This window comes from Elgaria multicarinata, chromosome 8 (genome assembly GCF_023053635.1).
Source record: "Elgaria multicarinata webbii isolate HBS135686 ecotype San Diego chromosome 8, rElgMul1.1.pri, whole genome shotgun sequence".
Taxonomy (NCBI): domain Eukaryota; kingdom Metazoa; phylum Chordata; class Lepidosauria; order Squamata; family Anguidae; genus Elgaria; species Elgaria multicarinata.
The window spans coordinates 93,421,758-93,446,614 of NC_086178.1; the positions used below are offsets into that span (position 1 = coordinate 93,421,758).

Here is a 24,857-nt window from a genome sequence, read left to right on the forward strand (position 1 = left end):
AAATTGCATTGTTGTTATTACTATTCATTTCTATACCACCCACTAACTGAAGTTCTCTGGGCAGTTTACAACAATTCATTAAAAAAAAAATTACAACATAAAATACAGCATAAAATTACACATGTAATTTTACAAATGTAAAAAAAAATAGACCGCTAAAAACAGTTTCAATAGAATACTAGACCTGTTTAGATGACTGGCATAAATGCCATATCATATGTCACTAAATGCCATTAAATGCCTGAGAATAGAAGATAGTTCTAACCTGGTGCCGAAAAGACAACAGTGTGGTGCCAAATGGGCGCTAATTCCATAGTTGGGGAGTCACCACTGAGAAGGCCCTCTCTCTTGTCACCTCCCTCAGAGGTGGGGCTGGGTATGTTCAGGATGGGAGAAGTGTTCTATCAAGTGTTGCGGTCCCAAGTTATGTAATCCTTTATAGGTTAAAACCAGCACCTTATGGTGTTGCAAAAAAAGATGAGTGTGGCGGGGTGGGTGGGTATCTCTGTATATCAGTTTCTGGGAAACACAAGAAGGAGGGTGCTATTGCATTCATACTCTGTTGTGGACATTCCATAGGTATCTGGTTGGCCTTTGGTCTGATCCAGCACAACTCTTATGTTTATATAGATGATTCTTAAGTGATTTATTTTTTTAAAAAAATCATGACTGTATCTGTAAAATTGTACATGGGAAGTAAACTGAGTAGTGTGTGTGTTTGGTTTAAGGAATGGTTCTCTTACACTTCCTACCTCACATTAAATCTACAAATGGCACATGAGTTTATTTGATTTTTAGCCTGCCCATCCCAAACACTTGCACCAGATAATAAAGCCATAACAATATCCCAAATGTCAAATCTTAAAATTATTAGAGCTGCAATCCTTTGCATCTTTATCTAGGCCTAAGCACAATCGGAGACAGTGAGCGTTCCAAATAAATATGTCTAGGATTGTGCTACATGGCTACATTCCTATTTATATTTATCTGAATTCAATGGAACTTAATTCTCAGTAATCATGCATAGGAGTGGTCTGCATAAGGCAGTGTTTCCCAAACTTGTGCCCTCCAGATGTGTTAAGGACACCAAAAATCTGTTCCCTGAGGCAGCTGCCTCATTCCACCTAATATTAGGAAATGTTACAGTAGTATCACAAACACTTACTAGATGGTGCTACTGATGTGATTCTTCAAGTAAACATGTTTAGAATCAAGGTGTTATTGTTAAAGCAGTTTTGTGATGTCTGATAGTATATGGTGCTGTCTCTTCATTTGCAGTTATTTCCTTTGAGAACAGGCTGAGAACCTCTCATATCATCAAAGATTTATCCTATTGTAGCGTATAAGTGCTCCAGTTTTATTGCCTGCATTGTGAATCTGCCTCTGCTTGCTAATATATTATAAAAGAAAGGGAATCATAGGAATAAAATTATTATTATTATTATTATTATTATTATTATTATTATTATTATTATTTAGAGCATCTACCTCATTGAAAGTACTTTTCTTAAGACAACAAGAAAACTGTGAATAGTTATGCAGTATTATTTAGCAAACATGGAGATAATGTATGGTTGATATTAACCTAGCCAGGAGAGAGAAATGCATCACTCCAAGCCCCACACAAGAAAGCTATTTTCTTGAGGGGAAAATAGCTCATTGACACTGCCAACAACTGCTGAATTTGTTCTTGCCCATTTGCCAACAAGCCAGCGGATGAATGAAGGGATTGAGGATAAACAACTTGCCTTCTAGAAGCTGTGAAATGCGTCAGTGTCTGATATTAAGACATTTCAATGATTTGTCATATTTTCTTGTTTTCTGCATCAAGCATCTCATGCAATCTTATGCTTTGTCTTTCAAAAAAACTTGTTTTTACTATGCAATTATTTTGTTTTTACTTATAGCTCATAAAGAGGATCTTAAAACTAACTAAATTATGCAGTGTTTTTATAAATGTTCCATTGTATCAAGTTATAGTGATTTGCCTGAAATTCTTTTGGACTTCCTACATGTGGCCTTTTAGCATGTTTTCTTCTCAGAACAGAACAGAATCTTTCTGTCAGCCAAAGAGGAGCACATCCCCTTATAAGGATCTACCAGTAAAACGTAACAAGTCTCTTTTATATATACTCTTTTGTATAAATATTTATTCATCTCTTGTAGCATCAAGCATTTTAGCTTTAAAACTCCCTGCACAAAGAATGCTATTGCACGTATTTAGAGGATTCTTGCAAATAATATACAGTTATTAAAAAATAAACATATCATTAAATAGGCTATCATGGATAAAGTTGGGTCTTTGGCCACATATAGAATGCCCAATGGTTTTTAATATGCCACTGAGCAAGAATATATGTGAAAAATTGTTTACATCATTATTTTCCATATAATATTCTAGGACTTGAAATTTAAGTACTGCATTCTTCAATTTGTTTATCCATTAAGGACTTATTTACATGAATCCGTTCTGAGATGCGAATCATATAAATCCCTTAAATGTGGTTGGGCATCCATTCAAGATTTCAAGCACATCTTAAGTGAGGCTGGAAAATCTCAAGTAATCTTGTTACTTTTTTTTTCACCTCAGGGCAAAATAATGCCCTGTTAATACTTGAACAAATGTTTGACAGACAGGACATTTTGTGGGTGGGGGATATGTGATTGTCTTTCAGCTACAATATATCTTTTCAGTAAGTAATAGGTTATACTTCTAATTTGTTGGATCCAGATTTAGTTATGCTTAACGCAAACCCATTGAAATCACTGGGACTAAAGTGAGTTATGACTAAGTTTACTCCCATTGAAATAAATGGGACTTAAATAAATGGGACTTAAATGGGACTAATATTGGATACAACCCCCTGCATACAGGCCCCAGTGGTTATAGCAGGAAGCCTTTTGATAATGACAATACTAGAGCAAGACTTGAATCAAATGAAGGCTTGTATTAAAAATTTACCAGATAGCCATAGGCAACCAGGAACTCCATGCAGGTGAGTGACTTGGTTGGTGGAAAAGGAGTGGATCACTTTGATCCTCTTCCACCAGTTTGCTTGTTAAAAGCTACTTTTGTTTTTTACTAGCCTGCTAAGAACTTTCCTTCTTACATAGCCAGCATGGCTAGTAACTTCTGTAGGTTTATTTATAAGGCTGATCACATGTATAGGATTGTACTGATATGAATTAGTATATGGAGAAGTTGGAGTGATAAGATGTTGACTCAAGGATGGGCATTGTTTGATTTTAAACCAATGCTTGTACTACAAGTTATATTAACTCCACCATTGCCTTGCATTTATTTGTACTACAAGTTAGACAGAGTCCTTTTTCTTATGGCTATGTCTAATGCATATATGCCAGACTTTGGATTCAGAATAACTTTAGAATTCAAAACAACAAAAAGCCTTGTGGCTCTTAAAGACGAATCAATTTATTATGGTGTAAGCTTTCATGGACTATATATATTGTAACCCATATGATTTAGGAGTTGAACATAGAATTCTTGCAATAATGGGCCTGTTCAGGCAACACAGTAAGCCATGGTTAGGCCGCTAACCCTTTTGCAGCAAATGGTTAGTGAGCATGTTTAAACCGTGGTTATATAGTCACCATGGTTAGGAATGGTTCACAAGACACACTAAGTCATGGTTCACACGACATGCTAAGCCATAATGTTTTAGGGGTGTGCACTCCACCCCAGAATTATCCAGTAACAGCGAACATCTGCAGAGCATTTGATCTTTCAGAGTGGAGATTGGCCGCTTCCAAACCCATCAAATAATTTCACAGTGGAGACATGCCCAATCGGAGCTTCTAGTGTCTCTGGAATTATCCTACCGTTTTGTGTGTGTGGTGGGCCTAATTGAAAACCTCCCAATAAGGAACATGACCATTTTGTGTGTATGGTGAGTCTAATTGAAAACCTCCCAATAAGGAACATGGGGTGATGGAGTGGGGTAATTTTGATCATTGATATTGACATCAGTGGCTAACCAATTAGGAATTGCCACAGCACTCTTCTTCCCTGTTCTGTTCTCCAATTGCAGTGTTTGGGGAGAGGGGATGCCAATTAGTGAGATTAGGGGGCGTTTGTTTGCAAAGTGAGATTTAGAGAAGGATATGCCCGGACTCATAGAAGTCAGCCACAATGTGAAAGTGCTACTGGGCTGAGTGAGTAAAGTTCTACATCTGAGTCAGGCAGGCTGTTTTTCAGTTAAACTATTAATCCTATTGGCTGGCTGGGATTCCAGTGCAGGAGGGAGGGGTCCTCATTGTCATCCTCCTCCAAGCCACACGTAGAGTTGTTGTTGCCTTGACTCGCTCCAATGCCCAACTGACAGTGGCGGAGAGGTGCCTCCTCTCCTGCAAACCTCCTGTCATCTCTCAGGATGGGCAAGCTGTGTGCTGCTGTTGTGGCATTTAATTAATATATATTTACTTAATTAATATTGCGCTAAGTGCTTCACGCTGCTTCGTTTCCTCTCCCTCGCCATACAGATCAAGGCACTAGTTCGGACTTTAAGAAATCCCTATAAATCACTTAATAAGTCATCTTGTCTACCTCCTGAGGAATCTGTATAACGAACAAGTAGCAACGGTAAGAACAGACCACGGAAAAACGGACTGGTTTAAGATTGGGAAAAGAGTACGGCAGGGTTGTATACTCTCACCTTACCTATTCAACTTGTATGCAGAACACATCATGTGACGTGCTGGGCTTGACGAATCCAAGGCTGGAGTTAAAATCGCAGGAAGAAAAATTAACAATCTCAGATATGCAGATGACACCACTTTGATGGCTGAAAGTGAGGAGGAGCTGAGGAGCCTTATGACAAAGGTGAAAGAAGAAAGTGCAAAACCTGGGTTGCAGTTAAACCTAAAAAAAAAAAAAACAAGATTATGGCAACCAGCTTGATTGATAACTGGCAAATAGAGGGAGAAAACGTGGAGGCAGTGACAGACTTTGTATTTCTGGGCGCAAAGATTACTGCAGATGCTGACTGCAGCCAGGAAATCAGAAGACGTTTACTTCTTGGGAGGAGAGCAATGACAAATCTTGATAAAATAGTTAAGAACAGAGAGACCACACTGATAACAAAGGTCCGCATAGTTAAAGCAATGGTATTCCCCGTAGTAACCTATGGCTGCGAGAGCTGGACCATAAGGAAAGCTGAGCGAAGGAAGAGAGATGCTTTTGAACTGTGGTGCTGGAGGAAAATTCTGAGAGTGCCTTGGACTGCAAGAAGATCAAACCAGTCCATACTCCAGGAAATAAAGCCAGACTGCTCACTTGAGGGAATGGTATTAAAGGCAAAACTGGAGTACTTTGGCCACATAATGAGAAGACAGGATACCCTGGAGAAGAGGCTGATGCTAGGGAAAGTGGAAGGCAAAAGGAAGAGGGGCTGACCAAGGGCAAGATGGATGGATGATATTCTGGAGGTGACAGACTTGACCTTGGGGGAGCTAGGGGTGGCAACAGCCAACAGAAAGCTCTGGCGTGGGCTGCTCTATGAAGTCACGAAGAGTCGGAAGCGACTGAACGAATAAACAACAACATAAATCACTGCATGCAGAAATCTGCTCCACAGTTGGTATACGTAAATCCCTCTTTAAAAGATGTCAGAGTGCCAATTTTCATATGTTTATCTTTAAAACTGAGGGAGTTGTGAGCAATTCTGTTAATTCCCATTGACGAGAATGTACCAGTTACCTGAATGCGGAATGGTTTGTCAACAGGTAATTCAATGAGGCAGAGAGAGGGATTTGCTCCGGAAATCGAGGCAGAGAAACACTTCTACTGGGCTCCGGCTTGAATTTCAAGGTGGAGACGACCCACTTTGCACACCCCTGTAATGTTAAGCTCAAGGTGCTTAACCACCGTGGCTTAGCATGTTTTCTGAACAGGGTCAGTTTTTGTTCAACTGCAAATTTTGGTGTTTTCTAGTTTTAAGAAGAGGCCATGCTGTTCTGCAAAAATGTCTCAAAAAAACCCGGAATAATCAAATTAACTGTATGGGAACTCTTAAGTATGTTTTCAGGATAATGCTTCATATAGGCATTGGAATAATCAAAGAAATTTTACTGAAAAGACGAATATACAATAAAGGGGATAATCCTCTAGATAGTACAAATTGAAATTAAAACTAATGACAATGGAACTTCTAAGGACTATGCAGGCACAGTAGTAGTCATGGGTATTATCCTGATTTAGTCCTACTAGAGTAGATCCGCTGAAATGAATGGCACTTAAGTCAGTCATGACAAACTTAAGATCCATTTATTTCAAGTAGCACTAATATTGGATACTTTTCCCTGTGCATAAAGTAATTAGGCTCACATATGGAGAGCAACATTTCCTTAAGAACATAAGTGCCATGCTGGATCAGACCAATGGTCCATCTAGTCCAGCACTCTGTTCACACAGTGGCCATCCAGCTGTCTACCAAGGACCAACAAAGCAGGACATGGTGCCCCAGCAACTGGTGCACACAGGCTTGGATACTGGAGGTAGCACGTAACCATCAGGGCTAGTAGCCATTGATAGCTTCCCCTGGAATTTATCCAACCACCCTTTTAAAGCTATCCAAATTGGTGGCCATCACTACATGTTGTGGCAGTGAATTCCATAATTTAACTATGTGTGTGGAAAAAGTACTTGTCCTGAATCTCCCACCAATCAGCATCATGGGATGACCCTGGGTTCTAGTATTTTGAGAGGGGGGAGGGAAATGGCTCCCTATCCACATTCTCCACACTATACATAATTTTGTACACTTGTATCATGTCTCCCCTTAGCCTCCTTTTTTCCAAGCTAAGCAATCCCAGCTGTTGTAAATTTCCCTCATAAAGGAGATGCTCCAGGCCCTTAATCATTTTAGTTGCCCTTTTCTGCACTTTTTCCAGCTCTATAATATCTTTGTTTAGGTGTGGTGACCAGAACTGTACACAGTATTCTAAGTGTGGTCGCACCATAGCTTTGTATAAAGGCAGTATGATATTGGCTGTTTTATTCTCAATTCCTTTTCTTATAGTGCCTAACATGGAGCTTGCTTCCTTTACAGCTGCCACACACTGGGTGGACATTTTCATTGCGCTGTTCACCACAACCCCAAGATTTCTTTCTTGTTCAGTCACCACCAGCTCAGATCCCATCAGGTTATACTTGAAGTTGTTGCTTTTTGCCCCAGCATGCATCACCTTACACTTGCTTACATTGAACAGCTTCTGCCATTTGGATGCACACTCTTTCAGCTTGGAGAGATCCCTTTGGAGCTCTTCACAATCCCTTTGTGTTTTAACAACCTTAAATAATTTGGTGTCATTGGCAAACTTGGCCACTTCACTGCTCACTCCTAATTCCAGATCATTTATGAACAAGTTGAAAAGAATTGGTCCCAATACTGATCCCTGTGGGTTTCCACTATTTACTTCCCTCCATCGGGAAGTTACTGATCCATAAGAGGACCTCTCCTCTTATTCCATGACTGCTAAGTTTATTCAGGAGTCTTTGGTGAGGGACTTTATCAAAAGCCTTTTGGAAGTCCAAGTAAACAATATCCACCAGATCACCCCTGTCTACATGTTTGTTGACACTCTCAAAGAATTCTAGAAGATTAGTGAGACTGGACTTAACTTTTTGGAAGCCGTGTTGATTCTTCTTCAGCAGGGCATGCTTACTAATTTTGTCTTTAATAATGCTTTCAACCAATTTACCTGGAACAGATGTCAATCTAACCAGCCTGTAATTTCCCGGATCCCTCCTGGATCTCTTTTTTAAAATTGGTGTTACATTGGCCATCTTCCAGTCCTCTGGTACAGAGGCCAAGCTTAGGGACACGTTGCATATTTTTGTTAGAAGGTCCACAGTTTCATATTTGAGTTCTTTGAGAACTCCAGGATGGATACCATCCGGGCCTGGTGATTTATTTGCTTTCTATTTGTCAATATGGTTGAGAACTTCATCTTTGTTACCACTATTTGCCTCAGTTCCTCAGACTCCCTTCCAGTGCTAACCTCTTGTGCAATTCCAGGGACCTCTGAGTTTGAGTGAGCTTTTCAGGAGGCACAGGTGACTGCCACAGAATGGGAATTGGAGGTTAGAGAGCAAGTATGGAGTCATCATTAGACTAGGACTGGGTTCAAGTCTCCACTTGGCCATGAAGCTCACTAAGTGACTTTGGACCAGTCACTGATTCTTAGCCTAATCTACCTCAGAGTTGTTGAGAGGATAAAATGGAGAGTAGGAGGATCATGTATATGTCACCTTGGGCTCCTCAGAAGAAAAGTCAGGATATAAATATTACAAATTAATTAATAAATAAATGGTGTGGCAGAACACAATGCAAAGCACTTGGATCCCAGCTATTGTTTACAATGCAGTATGCAGGTTTGTGTGTTACAAAGAAATGTTCTGCAAAGCTCACAAAACAGCCAGGAGGAATTTAAAATTTAAATTCATTTTCCCTCTTGCTCTTAAACAATTTTACTGTCTTGTCTATAGTTGTTTGAAGTTGTTTTCTTAATTTCTGTCTGTAATAGTTATGATGCTCCACAGTCCATGGTTTGCTTGCTGAAACACCCACTGAAGTCAAATATGAAATGTGGGTTTGCAAGGAAAAAAGGTCTTGGTCTTAATAGGGTAAAATCTGTGACTCTGTTCACTTTAAACCTGAAACTCATGAAGATTACTGCAAAAGCTTGGGGGCAAATGAAACTTCATGAAATCTGATCTGATGCATAGTTAGTCTTGTCTCTCCACCTCTTTTCAAAAAATTGAACCTCTAGAATTCTTTTCCTGTTTGCCTGCTTCCATAATTTTTAAGAAAGAGAGAACTAAAGTCCATCAACTCCATGCTGCCGTATCTATCAATCTCTTCTTTTTAAAAACTACAAGTTTGGGTGTGTGTTTTTACTAGAGCTACAATAATTAGAAACTTTATTTTTAAGAAGATTCTTTTTAACACAGATCCAGTATTTCTAGCAGTCGTTAACACCAGCTTATGCCTTGACTTACTCAGATTTGTTTTTTGATGGATGGTGGTAGAGAAGAACAGTATTCACTTCTCTTTGGAGTTACATTCCATGTCTGAAAAACAATGTGTGATGTATTGAAGGCACACCTCTAGATTTAATACACCAAAGCATGAGTTCATCGCTCCAATGCTAGAAAATCATCCAGAGGTAAGAAAGCCATCCAGTTTGCAGCAGTTTTTCAATGCTGAACAGAAGAAAAGTATGAAGACTACGTCCTCCCCAACCATTAACAATGTTTCAGTGGACAGCACTTTTGTAGGTGATACCAGCAAGACAGAATCTTTATTTTTTCAGCCTGGCTGGCAAATAGCTCTTTGGGCGATTCCCTATTTATCTATAATCATTGCGTCAGTTGTGGGCAACAGCACGGTCATTTGGATTATCCTGTCTCATAGACAGATGAGGACTGTTACCAACTATTTTATTGTTAATTTGGCTCTTTCTGACCTACTAATGACTGCTTTGAATACAGTTTTCAATTTTATTTATGCCAGCCACAATGTCTGGTATTTCGGTGAACGATTCTGTCAGTTTATTAACATTCTTCCTATTACAGCAATTTTTGTGAGCATTTATTCTATGACTGCTATAGCTGCTGAGAGGTAAGAGATGTCAGTGATGAACAGTTGCATTTGAGCCAAATTTTGGCTATTCTGTATTTGTTTGTTTTTAAGTATAATTTTGTGGTGGGGCTGAAAGAACTGGGTAATATTAAACAAACTAGTACCTAGGCATATTTGCTCAGGTCTCACTGAGTTCAGTGGGACCTACTCTCTAGTAAGTAAGGATTCCAGGCTGCCTTCTTATACACACTTACCTTGGAATAAGTCCCACTGAATTAAATAAGACTTACTTCTGAGTAGATATAGCATTGCATGGTGAAATACTTAATCCTACCTTAAACTTTTGGGCATTTGGGGGAATCCCATATCCACAGTGATATACATTCTGTGCTAGTTACTTAAAAATATAATTCCATGCTAACTTTACCCAAGTTCTGTGGCTATCATATGCAAATAAGTTTAAATGGTTTGTTTGGGTTTTGCTGATCAGGAGGAGAAGCAAGTTGTTTTCCAGCACGCCACAACTACGGGAAGTATTACTTCACCTTCTCCTCATATTTCAGCAGACATTACCCAAGTCTATCCTTTTTCAAGCCTATCTTTACCTGCACTGGCTAGAATCTTGCTTTTAGTAATAATATGAGAGTGCACACTGGTATTCCCAGGTCTGCCCAATAACACATTGGGTTAATTTAACTGCAGGAGCTGTTACGTTGTGCCAGAAAATAATTTGTGCCAACTTTACTTGAATTCTGTGACCATTGTGTGCAAATATGCTTATTTTAAATAGTTTATTTGTTTTCTGCTGGTCAGGAGCAGAAACAAGGAGCTTTCCAGGGCACTGAAGATCCATGTCACAATTGCTAGAAGTATTACTTCACTCCTCTCATATTTCACCAGACATTGCCCAAGTCTATCGTTTTTCAAGCCTATCTTTAGCTACACTGGCTAGAATTTTGTTTTTTAAAAGAGGGAGAGAGGACACGCTGGTATTCCCAGGTCAGCCCAATAAAACATTGACCTAGTTCACACAACATGACAGCCCACTATGGCTTCATTGATTTTATTATTTTAGTTCTAAAGAAAAACTGAACTTCCATATTATTAAATGTACCATAACCTTACTGAGCCACCCTTAGGCTGTAATCCTGTACACACTTACCTGGTAGTAAGTTCCATTGAATTCAGTGGTGCTTATTCCTTGCATAGGATGTCACTGTTAGTTAATCTCAATTTCCCTTTACTCATATTATTAGTAATTATAATCATCATCAATATTATTATTCTCACCATTAAAACCAACTATTTAAAGTCTAGACTAGATATGAAGGAGATAGGTGAACTTCATGCAAATTTTATTACTATTTCCCCCCTCTTTTTTAACTGAAAACCTGCTTTTCTCCCCACAGAATAAAGAAAGGATATGGGGACATATATTTGCACTTGTGGGTGGGAAAGGAACTGGGGTGGGATTTTGAGCAGCAAATGAAGGGGAAACGTTAAAGACACTTCCCCAGTTTCCACTCACAATCACAGCCTCCAAACTGTGTTTCAGTTTCAAAGAAAGAAAGTTGGCAACTTCTGCTGCATAATTGTTAGTTTGACCCTCAGTAATGCCAAAACACTGAATAGATACTATATTTTAAAGCCCATTTTAATGTTGATTATTAATTGCCATGGGAAACTATTTGCTCACTTCTGCGCTAATGGAGCACTGAAATTGCCAGCCAACAATGTTATTGTATACTATACTGCCTATAAAAAAACACCACCTCACACATACTGACCACACACACAGCCTCCCAGCAGCATGGGAGCGGCTTTTGCCCAGTGCAATCCTATACTGCAAAGCAATACATGTGTATCATACAATCACAGGGGTGGAGCCAATCATAGGGTATTTTGCACATGATCAGCACCCCTCTGGGAGGGGTGCTATCAATTTGGCAAGGAAGACCAATTTGATTGGCCTTGCCTGTCCATAAGGTTGCATTATTTACACGTGTTGCTTTACAGAGTGGGATAACACACCATGGAAGCAATAATGAACAACATACACCACACACATGCTGCCAGGGTATGTGATTAGTTCATCCTATGCCTATCAGAATGCACCAATAATCAGGGCAGTCCCAAGACATTTTGCTGCCTGAGTCGAATGGCAAGATTGTGCTCCCCCCCCCCTCGTTCCTTTTCATATACAGAAGCCAACCACACTGGTAGTTAAATCTTAACTTGTGAACAGACAGCATCATCCACTGCACATGAGAACAGGAGACTAACTTAGGGGGACAAGCCATGTGGCACACACAAAGTTGTGTCCTCCAACGCTTTCCATGACTCACTGCCTTGCCGCCGCCCCCCAGCATCTGCCACCTGAAGCAGCCTCTTCACTTGGCTTAATGGTAGGGCCAGCCCTGGTAACCAGGGATTCAAATCCCAAACAGCAAACCCTTCCAGGTGCCTTAGAAAAAAGACTGACCCGTTTTCATGCTGGGGAGGCTGCATCTGTTGACTTTCTGCCTTTCATAAAGCCATTAAATTAAAGTTTTGTCAGAAAAACAAGTAAGCTAACTTAATCTTCCTTGGATAAGTTTACAAAAATGTGCCGTAACTTCTTGTGTTTTGATGAGGGCTGCCAAACTTTTTTCTGCATGTGACAAGAAGGTAAAGCCTTTCCTGACATGTAAAAACTGTATGATGGGGTGAGCTTCGCCTGCTAAATTTGCACTTGTCACGGAGCTTTTTAAGACTCAGGAGCCATGCCAGAAAAAAAGTTTGCATTGCTAAATACTCTTTGTGTTCTATTAAATTCTGTTCCTCTTACAAGCAACGGGGCTGTCATACCTCTATTATATTTTTTAAAAAGTAATTGAAAAGCATAAATTAAATATCTGGGTTTCAACCAACTTAGTGCAATCCTGTGCATGTTTACTCAGAAGTAAATCCTACTGATTTCAATGGGACTAAATCCCTAGCAAGAGTGTATATGTTTGCACTCTAATAGTGCAACCCTATGCATGTCTACTCAAAAATATGTCCTAGTTTAGTGGGACTTCCTCTCAGTTAGGTGTGAATAGCAGTGCAACCTATAAGGGTGAAACATTAAATGTTTTGCAAAAGGGTAAAGCACTATGATAGTCTCCGATTTATACTATGTATAAATTGACTGGGACAGATTTGCACCCCGGAGACTGTTCTACATGTAATATTACTTCCTGCAATTCCAGAGTAACTATCTAGAGGCAGAAAATAATTATTACAAATTTTACACAACTCTTCTCAGCAGAACCAATTGTTTAAGTAAGTTCTGTAATTATAAATGCCATCTTTGACATGAGCAAAAACTATCCATTCTGGAAAAAGTAAGCAACACTAATAATTTGACACCATTTTTTTTTATATAAAGTAATTTTCTATGTGCCCTATGCTATGAGTATGCAACTGTCACAGAGCCCTCCTAGTAATGCCTCAGTGAGCATCCTGACTTGACTGTTTAGGACAGGTGTGAGATAAAAAAATCTCCAACAGCATGCCATTTCAACTGCAAGGCAGAGAGAGTGTACAAGGGGGTAGGGGGGAGAAAGTGACTCATAACATTTCCACTACTAAATAAATTGTTGTAAACCGCCCAGAGAGCTTCGGCTGTGGGGCGGTACATAAATGTAATAAAATAAATAAATAAATAAATAAAACCCGTGATAAACTGCATCACCATAATCTACTGAGAGAAAAATTAGAGAAAACCATTTTTCAGACGTCATACAAATTACCATTTAGTCTGCCCTTTGCTCCCACATTGAGTGGGAGATCATTAAAAAGTGCTTGTGAAAAATGTCGATATGATTTGAGTGTTTATGGTCAATTGCAGTTATTTGGGGGCTGTTTTCCTGTCCAACAACTCCTGCTGCCTGAGTTTGAACCACATGGAAGACTATGGCAACCCCCCACTAGGGGTTGAATAATCAAAAATGGTTGCTGGCTTAAATAAGCCATGGTGTGTTGCGAGGACCATGCAGACTAAAATCAGGAGATCTTCAGAATTCGGTGAGCTGTGGTGTGGGGGGATCCTCAAAAATCAGACAGGGGGATCTTCTATGAACAGAGACATTCCTTTCATGGAAAGCAAAACCTGGATCCAACCCAATATGTATAGGATCTAGTTTTCACTTACTATAATGATTGAATTGTTTGTTGTTATTGCTTTACAGCGAATAATTCCATTCTCTCTCCCTCTCTCTCAGATATGTGGCTATAATTTACCCTTTCAGGCGAAAGCTTTCTTCTGGGTATACCAAAGTGATCATAGGAATCATCTGGCTGGTAGCTTTTGGACTTGCCTTTCCACAATGCTTTTATTCAGAAATAAAGATTGATGATGGAATAACCAAATGTAAAGTTATTTGGCCAAGTGGCACATACCACAATCTTCAGTTCATGTAAGAATTTCTCAAACGCTTAACCCAGAAATATATTTTGACAACTGATGCTCTTTATTGAAAGGAAAGAGTGGGCACCAGGATGCTCTGTTATTGGTGCTTTCCCCTTTAAATCTGCTTTCAGAACTACTTGTTAAATATCTTGGAACAGATTTAGGGCACATTCCTATCAATTGTGCCTTTGCCACATAGAAGCCCCTGAACTCTGAGTATTCTGAGTTTTCTATGCCCAACCAGGCTGAAGCTTGCAGGGTGAGAGGAATAGTGGAGACAATCTTTGTCTCCGTCCTTTCTGATTTTTGCTAGACTGGCTTTTTAGCCCATCTAGCAAAGGCGTTTTGGAGGGGGTGGGGAAGGAGGCTGGAGGAGGCTCAGGATAACTCACACCCAGGCCCCTCCGGTCTCCTCCCTTCTCCACCTACCAGAACACCCCCCGTTCCTCCTCCTCCTCCAAGATTTGTTTTTGAACCTGAGAGAGGCAGCCGGAACGGTTATTTCCATGCTGGCTGTGAGGAGGAGGGCTTTGGTATCAGATCTCCAATTCCCCCTTCCAAGGTTAAAGTGGTGCCCCTCAGAGGGGGGTTTCCAAGCCATCCTAAGGGCCCAGCGATACTTGCCCAGGGACTATAGGATTACTCTCTTAGTGGTGTCTCTTCTTTGCATTTGCTGAAGCAGGGGGAAGGATAAATGGTTGCAGATCTATGCCAAAAAAATGTTAAAGCAATGCCTTTATTAGACCAACAAAAAGGTCACAAAATAATGTGCAAGCTTTCAAGTTCTCCAGAATTCTTCATCTGGCTAGTTAGTAAACAAAGTAAAAGGGGAGGGGGAAGGAAAAATGCTGGCTGGTGAAGTCAAAGTCTGCAGTTAGTCGTAGTCTTAAAGAATGCGGGAGGAGATAGCAGCTACATTTATAGAGCCCACTTTTTAAAAAATATAAAATGCAGCTGTTACCCAGATCTGTCTCCACCTTTAGGTGAAACACACAGGTTCTTTGGTGAGTGGGAAGCAGAAGTAGAGAGAAACTAGATAGTTCTTAAATTAAAACATCTGGAGTTCATTTGGAGAGCATTTTAAATGGATACTGCAGTTTTCTAAAATGACAGGGTGCCACTGTCTTCTGTTGGGCTGGGACATTCTGGGATAAGGAAATGCCCCTTAAAAAGTTAGAATCCAGAAACTCTAGGCCAGTGTCCTCAAACTTTGGCCAAGCAGGCCATCATAATTAACAATGCAACCCTATAACTATCTACTCAGAACTAAGACCCACTGAGTTCAGTGTGGCTTACTCCCAGAAAAGTACATATAGCATTCCAACTTAAATATCCTTCAGGCTTCCCCAAGTTTAAATGAGTGGCAGGACCAGCCCAAGGCATTTTTCTGCTTAAGGTAGAGCAGCAATTCCCCACCCACCCCACCGTACTGCTACAATTCCAAGTAAAGGTACACAGTACCCAAGGCCAGTCAAGACATGTTGTCACCTAAGGCAAACAAATACTACAAGCACCTCTCCCTGGTAGTAAAATAATAATATCAGCCAAAATCACCTGCCTAAGGCAGCTGCCTCACTCTACCTAATGATAGGGTTGGCCCTGTGAGTGAGAAGCACAAGTGGTAACACAATTTTTTTATATGCAGAAGATCCAATGTTCAGTTCCTCTAATTTTTAGCTTGTAGCAGACATTTAGCATCATAGAATAGTAGAGTTGGAAGGATCCTATAAGGCCATTGAGTCCAACCCCCTGCTCAATGCAGGAATCTACCTTAAAGCATACCTGACAGATGGCTCTCCAGCTGCATCTTGAATGCCTCTAGTGTAGGAGAGCCCACAACTTCCCTAGGTAATTTGTTCTATCTGGCTTCCTGTAACTGCATGGGAAGAGGGAGGCAGCCTGTCTTGCCTGCAGCCCATGTGAGTTCAGTGTACAGTCTGCACAGACCATATGTGCATAAAAACTAGGGCTGTGCTCCGCTTCGCTTCTAAGAACCAATAGCGGAGCGGCCTGATTTGCCTCCGACAAAGGCGGAGACGGATCGGGTCGGGGGAGCTGCGGATAGAGACCAAGCGGATCCTTTGCCTCGATCCGGAGCTCCAAAAAAAAAGGTAAGTGTGGTGGAAGGGTGGCTTACCCGGTGGCAGCACAGTCCATGCGGCGACGGCGGCAGAGCCAGGTAAGGGGGCAGGAGGGGAGGGGGGCTTACCTGCCTCCATTGCGGTCTAGCGGCAGCTTCAACTGAGGCCTCAGTTGAAGCCGCCGCCGGACCGCGACAGAGGCAGGTAAGAGGGGAGGGGGGCCTTACCTGCCTCCGGATGCTCAAATTTGCTTCAAACTAGGATTGAATGTGGATACATGTATAAGCTCTCATGGTGCCAATTTTGAGGTTTCTAACGTTAAAAGTAAAGTTTTAGGTGTTTGATTTTCAATGCAAGTCTACTGGGGGTGGGGGAACACGGAGCTCCGATCCGGAGCCCCACAGCGGATCGGAGCGGAGCTTAGGCGGATCAACGTGGGGTGGAGCGGACCCGATCTGGAAGTTGCAGATCGGGATCCAGAGTGGATCGGGGGGTCAGTGCACAGCCCTAATAAAAACTATTCTCATTTAAATTCATCTGTGCAGCCAGGAACCCTATATATCTTATTTGTAAGACACATGGCTCCTACTTTACAGAGGGATAGTCCTCTATTCGAAGGGAAGTCCAGTCCAAGTACAAGGTTATGTTATTGTCATATAAAGCCCTAAACAACTAGGAGACCACCTTCTCTTATGTATACCTAAGCGCACTTAAGATCTTCAGAAGAGGTCTTGCTAGCCATTCCAAAATGAACATAATGTTGCCATGAAGAACTTTGACGGCGGGCCTTCTCTCTAGTAGCACCCACCTTTTAGAAAACCCTCACTCATACAGTTTGGGGGGCAGAAAATGTAACATCTTTTAAACACCTCCTGAAAACATAACCTCTTTACACAGGCTTTCCCTGAGCTGTAGCTGCTGGGTTTTACCTTGGCGTTACCTGGTACTTTTAAAGTTTTATACTGTGTCTTGTTATGTTGTATTATGAACTGCCCAGAAAGCCTCAGCTATTGGGCAGTAAAGAAATTAAATTAAATAAATAAATAGTACAGCTTAAAGATAAAGAACCATAAAGGGAGACAGGGGGCTTTGAAGTTGCCCATTCAGGTAGCATATTGACAACCAACTGAGCAGGCATATGTACATTCTAGTAATCATTTCCAACATTGCATATATGTATGTCTTCACTCACAAACATCTATTTGGCAATCCTTCCAATAGCCAGGTTTAAAAGTATTACCTATGCAACTACGGAACAATCTCCCTGACGAGGCTCGCCTGGCGCCAACATTGCTATCTTTTCAGCGCCAGGTCAAAACTTTTCTCCCAGGCATTTAACAGCATATGCTGAGTTTTTTAACTGACCTCAGAATAGTTGTTTTAAATGAATATTGTCTGTTTTTATGCTTTTATGGTTTTAAATTTTGCATATTTGTTTTTAATGCTCACTGTTTTAATCTTTGTAAACCAGAGAGCTTCAGCTATGGAGCAGTATGATGATAATATAGTCCTTGATTCAGATCTCAAATCCACCAAGAACTCACTAGCTAATAATGGTGGCCTACTTGACAGGAATGTTGTAAATATTACTGAAATAAGGAATATGAAGTGCTTGGAGCAGCTAGATATGGCACGTATTATTAGAAATGTGAACTGCCTGCTGTGTCAGATTCCCAGGCACAAAAGTTATAGACAGGCCCTATCTGACCATTTCTCTTGTCAGGGAAATGTCCCAAGACATTCATGCATTACAATTTTCTACACACACACACACACACACTGAGTTTGGTTGTCTCTAGACCAAAGGGGAAAGAGGGAAGACAAACACAGGAAGAGATAGGAATACATAAAAGGGGGGGGGGGGAGCACAAAGACACCAGCAGATTTTAAGTGCTTCCCTTTGCCACAAATTGCAAAGCTAACTATTGTGAGGTCTCAAGATGTCTCTGCACTACCCTCCTATGAAAAGGAAGAGGACCAACAAAAATTATTGGAGCCAAGGGTGGTACCAGAAGGAGGGTTCTTAATTCTAACAATCAGAAGGCCTTGTGTAACTATTCCATCTTTTCTTTCTGAACCATTTTTTTTCTGATAAAAACAAAAAGACGGAAGCAATATTAGGAAAACGCAGTGGGAGTGGTAAAGTGTCCTACTTTATAGGGAACAGTCCTCTCTTTAAAGGGCTCTCCAGTCCAAGTCTGGTTTAAAGGCCAAGAACCATGGTGCTGTCTATACGTGCCCAAGCCCCATGGTGGCTGCAAATCAGCGCTGTGCCAATTATATGACGCAGCCACAGATTCACAGCCACTTTCCCATGAAGCTGCGCAGAAAAAAAGAGAGACTTACCCCACTGTCTGACTCAGCTCTATGGCCGACCGGGGGGTAGGGCGATCCTGGTGGAAGGCGACCGGGGATTGGTCACCAGAAACCATTAAGAGGGCAGGGGGGCATCTCCAGTACCTGGATGACCGCAGGAAACGCAGTGCTCCCTCCTTGGTGTCAGGGTTACCCGATGCCACCCCGGGTAAATAAAACTGTGGTTTTTAGGGGAACTCAGCGCCGTGAAGACAGGCCCCATGAGGAGGAAGAGCAGCAGGGACCCCTAATCAGAATTCCTCACCATGCTGAGATACATTTCTATTTAAATTATTTTAAAATTTGTATTAAAGAGACTCACACACAAAAGGTTCCATTATTATATGCCTCAACATTCTGCTGCTTATAAAAATTACAACTTTTTAATTAATAATGCAAAACTTGGCATCCGTTATCTTCCCTTTGAGGTTGAGTGGTGCAAAATTTCGAAGCAATCGGATAGAAATTGACACAGGTACGGCATGTTAAAAAGTGCTGAAAATTGACACGTTTGGCTTTTTACTCCAAACTACAGTTCAGTATATGATATATTTCTTTCAAGTTCTGATGAAATTACTTCTCACAGAGCACATCTGTTAAAGCATCAGCATTAGCTTCCAATTTCCTGGCTTTGAGAAACTTGAACCAATACGAGATAGCCTTAATTCTGTTCTTAAACCAGCAGTTGTTTTTTTAAAAAAATCATTGAATATATATAATGATGGTCACAGACCAATAAGAATTTTTGTACAAAAGCAAATACAACTAATTAAGAAGAACTAGATAAAAACAAATGGTTTTCAAAATACCATGCGTTTTTCCCTGAAGGAAGCAAGTTAGCCTTCTCTGACAATGTGCATAAAAGCTCTAATAAAATAAGTTGATTTAGACTTCTTTTAAACTGTCTCTAGCCTGTGTTTATTGCCTCCAATTCTAAATGCTGTGTTTGCCACGCTTTCTTTATATAAAACAACGCCTCTGTAAGTAATGTTAGACTTACCAACACTTCTCACCAAAGTAAGGGAAATGTTAACTGGGAAATGAACTCCATGATCATTCACACTCAGTCTTCCTTTCATTTTAGGTATCACATTATAGTCCTTGTAATGGTTTATCTCCTGCCTCTCACAGTGATGTTTGTCACATACAGAGCAATAGGAATGACACTGTGGAATCATTCTGTTCCTGGAGATCACACTAACAAGGTTTACAACCAGCATCAAATTATGGCTAAAAAAAAGGTTAGTCATTGTTAACGAAGAATGGCTGCTTCTGGTGAAATGGTAACATGAACCCATGCCAAGTTGCATATTCGTTCCCCAAGAGGAAGACAAACCAGTCACACCTCAGGTACCCAGCAGCTTTCAGCTCTGGGACTTTTGAACTGTGGTTAAGTGCTCTGGATATTCATTCTGCATAGTAAGTATCCTTTGATATAGCAATTTCATATTTTAAAAAAATGGGACTTCCTATTTCCATAAATGGATCTTCCTCCCCACCAACCCCACCCCATCTGCCAACCCACAAAAAATCAAGAAAAGGCGGTTTAGCATGGCTAACTCACTTGGGTTTTTATCCCTTCTCTCTCCCAAATTTGGCATGCTTAGTAATTTATATTTTAAATTGTAAGAAGGCTGCATTGTATACAATTGTGTACCTATTGTGTAGTTTTTTCCTTCCTTGTGGTTGTGTTTTGGGGCTGTTTTCTTTTTTCCCCTCTCTCGATTTTTTAGAATAACTTTCAGAGTATTTACACTGCTGAGCAATTACGTTCAATGGACAGTAAGGGAACAAGCTGACATTTTTTTAAAAAAAATGTTTTTTGTATATTAAAAATAAACATTCAACAAAATAATCATCATCATCATCATCTGGAAGTAATGGATTATATGGACAGACACAGTACAGCTGCAAAAATAATTCACCAACAACTAGCCACCAAATTCAAACTCATCAAGCAACCTACACCATACTATACAATACATACTTACTTGAAACGATCTTGGAAAATGCAGACCCTAAAAATGTACTGGGACAGAAAATAAGAACAAGACAATACTTTGCAACCGACCAGACATAACAGTTATAGACACACACAAAAACCTACTTCATTAATATAGCAATATCTAAAGACAAAAATGTTGTAGAAAAGGAAGAGGAAAAGTGAGAAAAATAACCCCTACTGGCTATGGAAGTTAAAGAATTATGGCAACAAGAAAAATTACAATTATTCCATTGATCACATCAGTCACTGGCATTACATCAAAACATTTTTCAAAAAACTTTCAGAAACTGGGCCTACCAAAATACATCCACCCCAACATCCAGAAAACAGTCATACTTAAAACATGTTCAATAGTCGGGAAATTTCTGAATCAGTAACTTGGCAAAGTCCATCACGCTCATTTAAAAAAACCATCAGGAGCAAGAAAAGAGGATGATGATGATGATGATGATATGCAAATACAGTAATGCATTTAACATATTGTCTAGTTTGGCCATAAGACACTCTGGGGGCAAATTTCTGTCTGCTCCGATGTCCCATGAACCCAGGAATTGAATTTCTCACAGTCTTCCCTTCATTGTTTCCACCATTTCTTTCCATTGATCAAGATCCTTGACCAATAACAAAAGCCAGCGAAAAACAGAATGTGTTGTCTCCATTGGTGAGAGGAAGAATGACAGAGCAGTAAAAACATCCCTTTTATTTTTCCAGTTTGTCAAGACAATGGTTGCAGTCGTGATAACATTTGCCATCTGTTGGTTTCCTTTTCATCTCTACTTTCTCATCGCGAGTACTTGGGAAAGTTTACTCAGGAAGATATACATTCAACAAGTATATCTGGCAGTATTTTGGCTTGCCATGAGCTCTGCAATGTATAGCCCAATTATTTATTGCTGTCTTAATCAAAGGTTAGTAGTACATGCATTCAGGGGATACAACTGCCCTGGAAATAGGACTGAAGGACCATATAAATATAGGTATAAATAAATGTTAGTGGGAGTTACAACCATTGACACCAAGGGTGGACAACTTTGGGCAGTCCAAGGTCCAAATTCCATGCCCCTGTACCCCAACTCCTGGAAGCCACATTTCTGCTGCCAACGGTTGGCAGCAGACCCCTTAAAACTAAGACACAAAAAGCGAATGGGGGCAGCAGGGGGCACAGTCGAGGTCACGGGGGGGCACATGTGGTCCACAGGTCATGTGATGCCCATCCTGATTTACACCAAATAATTCCTTCCACCATGTTTTTTAACATTAGTAGATATACTTAAATCCAATTACATTTCAGAAAGCGGCCATGGGGTCAGGTAAGCCAAAACAGAGGTGGCATAACTGGGTAAAGGGGAAGCTAAGGGCTTACGGGCCAGATGAGATACAAAGAAGAAAAGAGGCTCAGGTAGTGAAGGGGCACAGCAGAAAGCACATTCACATGACAGCTCAGAAGTATCACTGAGTTCACTGGTGCTTCATCCCAAGTAAGCGGGGTAGGATCAATGGAGGGTGGTGGCTCTGATGTCAGTGGATGGTGGATCTGCTCTGGGTTTCAGTCAGAACTCTAAAGAAGCTATCCAAGATGCTTCGGAGTTCTCCAAATGTCTCCCATGTTACATTGTCTCCCTTCATGGGAAACATTGCTCTCAGGGCATCATCAGATGAGTGTTTTTATCGCACACGCATTACTGCCCATTCACAGTTCTTCACGCATCCTTTAGACATTGCCATCCGCCTCCTGCACACCTCCCACTAGTTTTTCCGTTGCAAAAAAAGACCCGGAAAATCCAACTTTTTTTTAAAAAAAAAAAAAACTTGCTGCCATTTCCTGTAGTGTGCAGGAAAAACAGCACAATAACGGGCCACGTGGCCGTTGCTGCTTCTTTTTCTCCCCGTGTAAAGAGATCATCAGTATTTGTTGGACAGCGACGATAGAGAAACGTGAAAATTCCCCCCCCCCCCGGTCTGATGACGTTTTCATCCTATGCCTGTTTCCCTAGAGCCACATGCAAGCCTCGACCCAATTTCAAAACCCCTTTGCAAACTTTAGGTTCAGACCTCTGGCAAGAGTGATCTGTTCCTCCCCCTAGCAGCCTACTGGGTGTGAAGGAACAGAGGGAGGGAGAGAAAAGGGGATGACCTCACCTTCCTCTAGCTGTGGTAATGAGGGCATGTGGCCCCTGAAAGATGCCCCCCCCCAAGGGAATGAAGCCTTTGACAGAAAATGGTTCACCACCCCAATCTCTACCATTTCACACTCTGTTTATGTTTGCCTCCATTTACAGGTTCCGCTCTGGTTTCAAGCTGGCTTTTCAGTGGTGCCCGTGCATCAAAGTAACAGAAACAGACAGACGTAACCTTACTCGCCCATTTACTGCAACGAGGATCCAGAGAGATCGACTGTCCAACTTCCATACAAGCACAGGAACACAGAGAATGAGCACTGAGGAGTAATCATTGACTAATAAGGGTTTGGAAGTTTGAGTTTTAGGGTAATGGTTTGAATCATTGCTTCCAGCCATGTTTCTTTGTTGTAGCTTTAAAATTACTACACACAATGGTGACAGTTTTGTGGTTATTCTTTGAAGCCAGCTAATTTAATTTATAGGTTTTTAGCCCACCTTCCTCATGAAAGGAGTCAAGCTGTCTTGGTTTCACCACTTGATCAAGCTGTTCATGCATTTCCCCTCCCAACACGTATTCAAGTTCTAACACATTGCCTTATACAGTTCCAAAAAAGAGTTGCAAATCTGCCAGTCCCTTGAAGAATCACACAAATAGTTCACTCACGCCATTTAATAGGAATAAAATAACATAGATCCAAACTAGAACAAAAATAGCAGCAGGAGCAGCGGCCTTCAAAGCTGAAGTGAATCAGGGCCCCACCTCTCAGGTCAGGTGGAAAAGAGCCAGAAAAGCAGAAAGCAGGTCTTGCAGGTTTGACAGGTAAACAGGGATACTCCTAGATAAGCAGATGGAGGATTACAGCATAAAGGGATTTTTTTCTAGCGGAAGATTTCTCCTGTTCCATTCTCCATCAAGAATATGTTTGCACCCGCAACGCATTGTTGGATTTTTATTTCCATTTCAGTTCATTGATCTTTGCATGAATCGTATACATACAGAATTTGGCCTTTTTAAAACAAATCTAAATCTACACATTTACACCCAGGCACACACACAGCAGTGACTGGAATAGCAGGCTGAGCCATTCTATAGGATTATGAAGCAGCTGGAGTTTTCAAGAGGCAGAAACCTCTCCCTGCTCTTCCCAAGAACTTAGTGAGCTTCTTATTGTAAATGGGTAGATATGCATAAAAATCATCTTTTTTTTTCTGAAGAAAGGATGAAGGGAGGATGACTCAAAGGCACATCATATTTGTCGAAATTACTTCCAAGAAAGTTTGTGCCTCTTCATTGAGATAAGCTGTGGGTTGCACCGGCACTTTGCTGAAGTCCTGGTGCTACTGTCTAGAACTGAGCTCGTGTAGACTTACCATTAGTGTACAGCGGGAGCAGCATGTCATATGTCATACCCTTCTGATGTACTCTGTTGATGCATGTCATAGATGTCAACATGGAGGATTCCATATGTAGCAGCACTCAGGTGCTGAAGATTTAACTTTTTGTCTCAGACAAACCTGAAATTTCAGAAAAGCAGTTGGCCTTGTTTGGCTTCTTCTCTCAGCTCTCGTTGTGCACCCACTCAGAGTGTTTCCCACTTCCATGGATTTCCTCATGCTTTGCTCTTTTGGGTTTCCAGCTGATCAGGTACTGGAGAGGACGCCTGCATGGACTTGCTGTTTCCTTTTCCAGCTTGCTTCTTTCACCTATTCAGTAATTCCAAAGTCACTGCCATTCATCCTTCTGTCATAGCTGTTTTGGGAGTGGGGGCAGGCAAAGAGGTTGGTCCAAGAAAACCTCAGTGTTTAATCATAGAATGGCATTTTTAAAAATTATTTGGGTTTTAAGTGCAAAAATCAGAATGGCATTATTTACTCGTAGGCAGGAGTGTTGAACCGTTTTCAACCCAAAGCCCAAATGTATTTTCAAAGTTCTTGGAGGGCTGCATTCCCAAGCCAAAAAGTGGCAGGGCCGAAACACACACAAAATACACACAAATTTTAGCCAAAAGCTCTCACTGACAGTACATAAGCCTTAGAACAGCCTTCCTCAACCTGGGGTGCTCCAGATGTGTTGGACTGCATCTCCCAGAATGCCCCAGCCAGCAGCTGGCTGGGGCATTCTGGGAGTTGTAGTCCAACACATCTGGAGCGCCCCAGGTTGAGGAAGGCTGCCTTAGAAGAAGCAGTTCAATGTTTTAGAATGCTTCACATTATTACACATTATGTGACTGGGTCTCTTTAGCACAGCCCCAGCTACTGGAT

General features: G+C 41.0%; 1 protein-coding gene across 1 annotated transcript; it reads left to right on the forward strand.

Annotated features, from left to right (window-relative positions):
• The first annotated feature begins 9,154 nt into the window (after window positions 1-9,154).
• On the forward strand, window positions 9,155-23,219 carry TACR2 (tachykinin receptor 2). Its single transcript, XM_063131632.1, is given in 5 exon segments — window positions 9,155-9,641; window positions 13,847-14,035; window positions 19,555-19,711; window positions 21,187-21,383; window positions 22,755-23,219. Coding segments are annotated over 5 exon segments (1,218 nt in total). The 5' UTR covers window positions 9,155-9,165; the 3' UTR covers window positions 22,954-23,219.
• The last annotated feature ends 1,638 nt before the right edge of the window (window positions 23,220-24,857 follow it).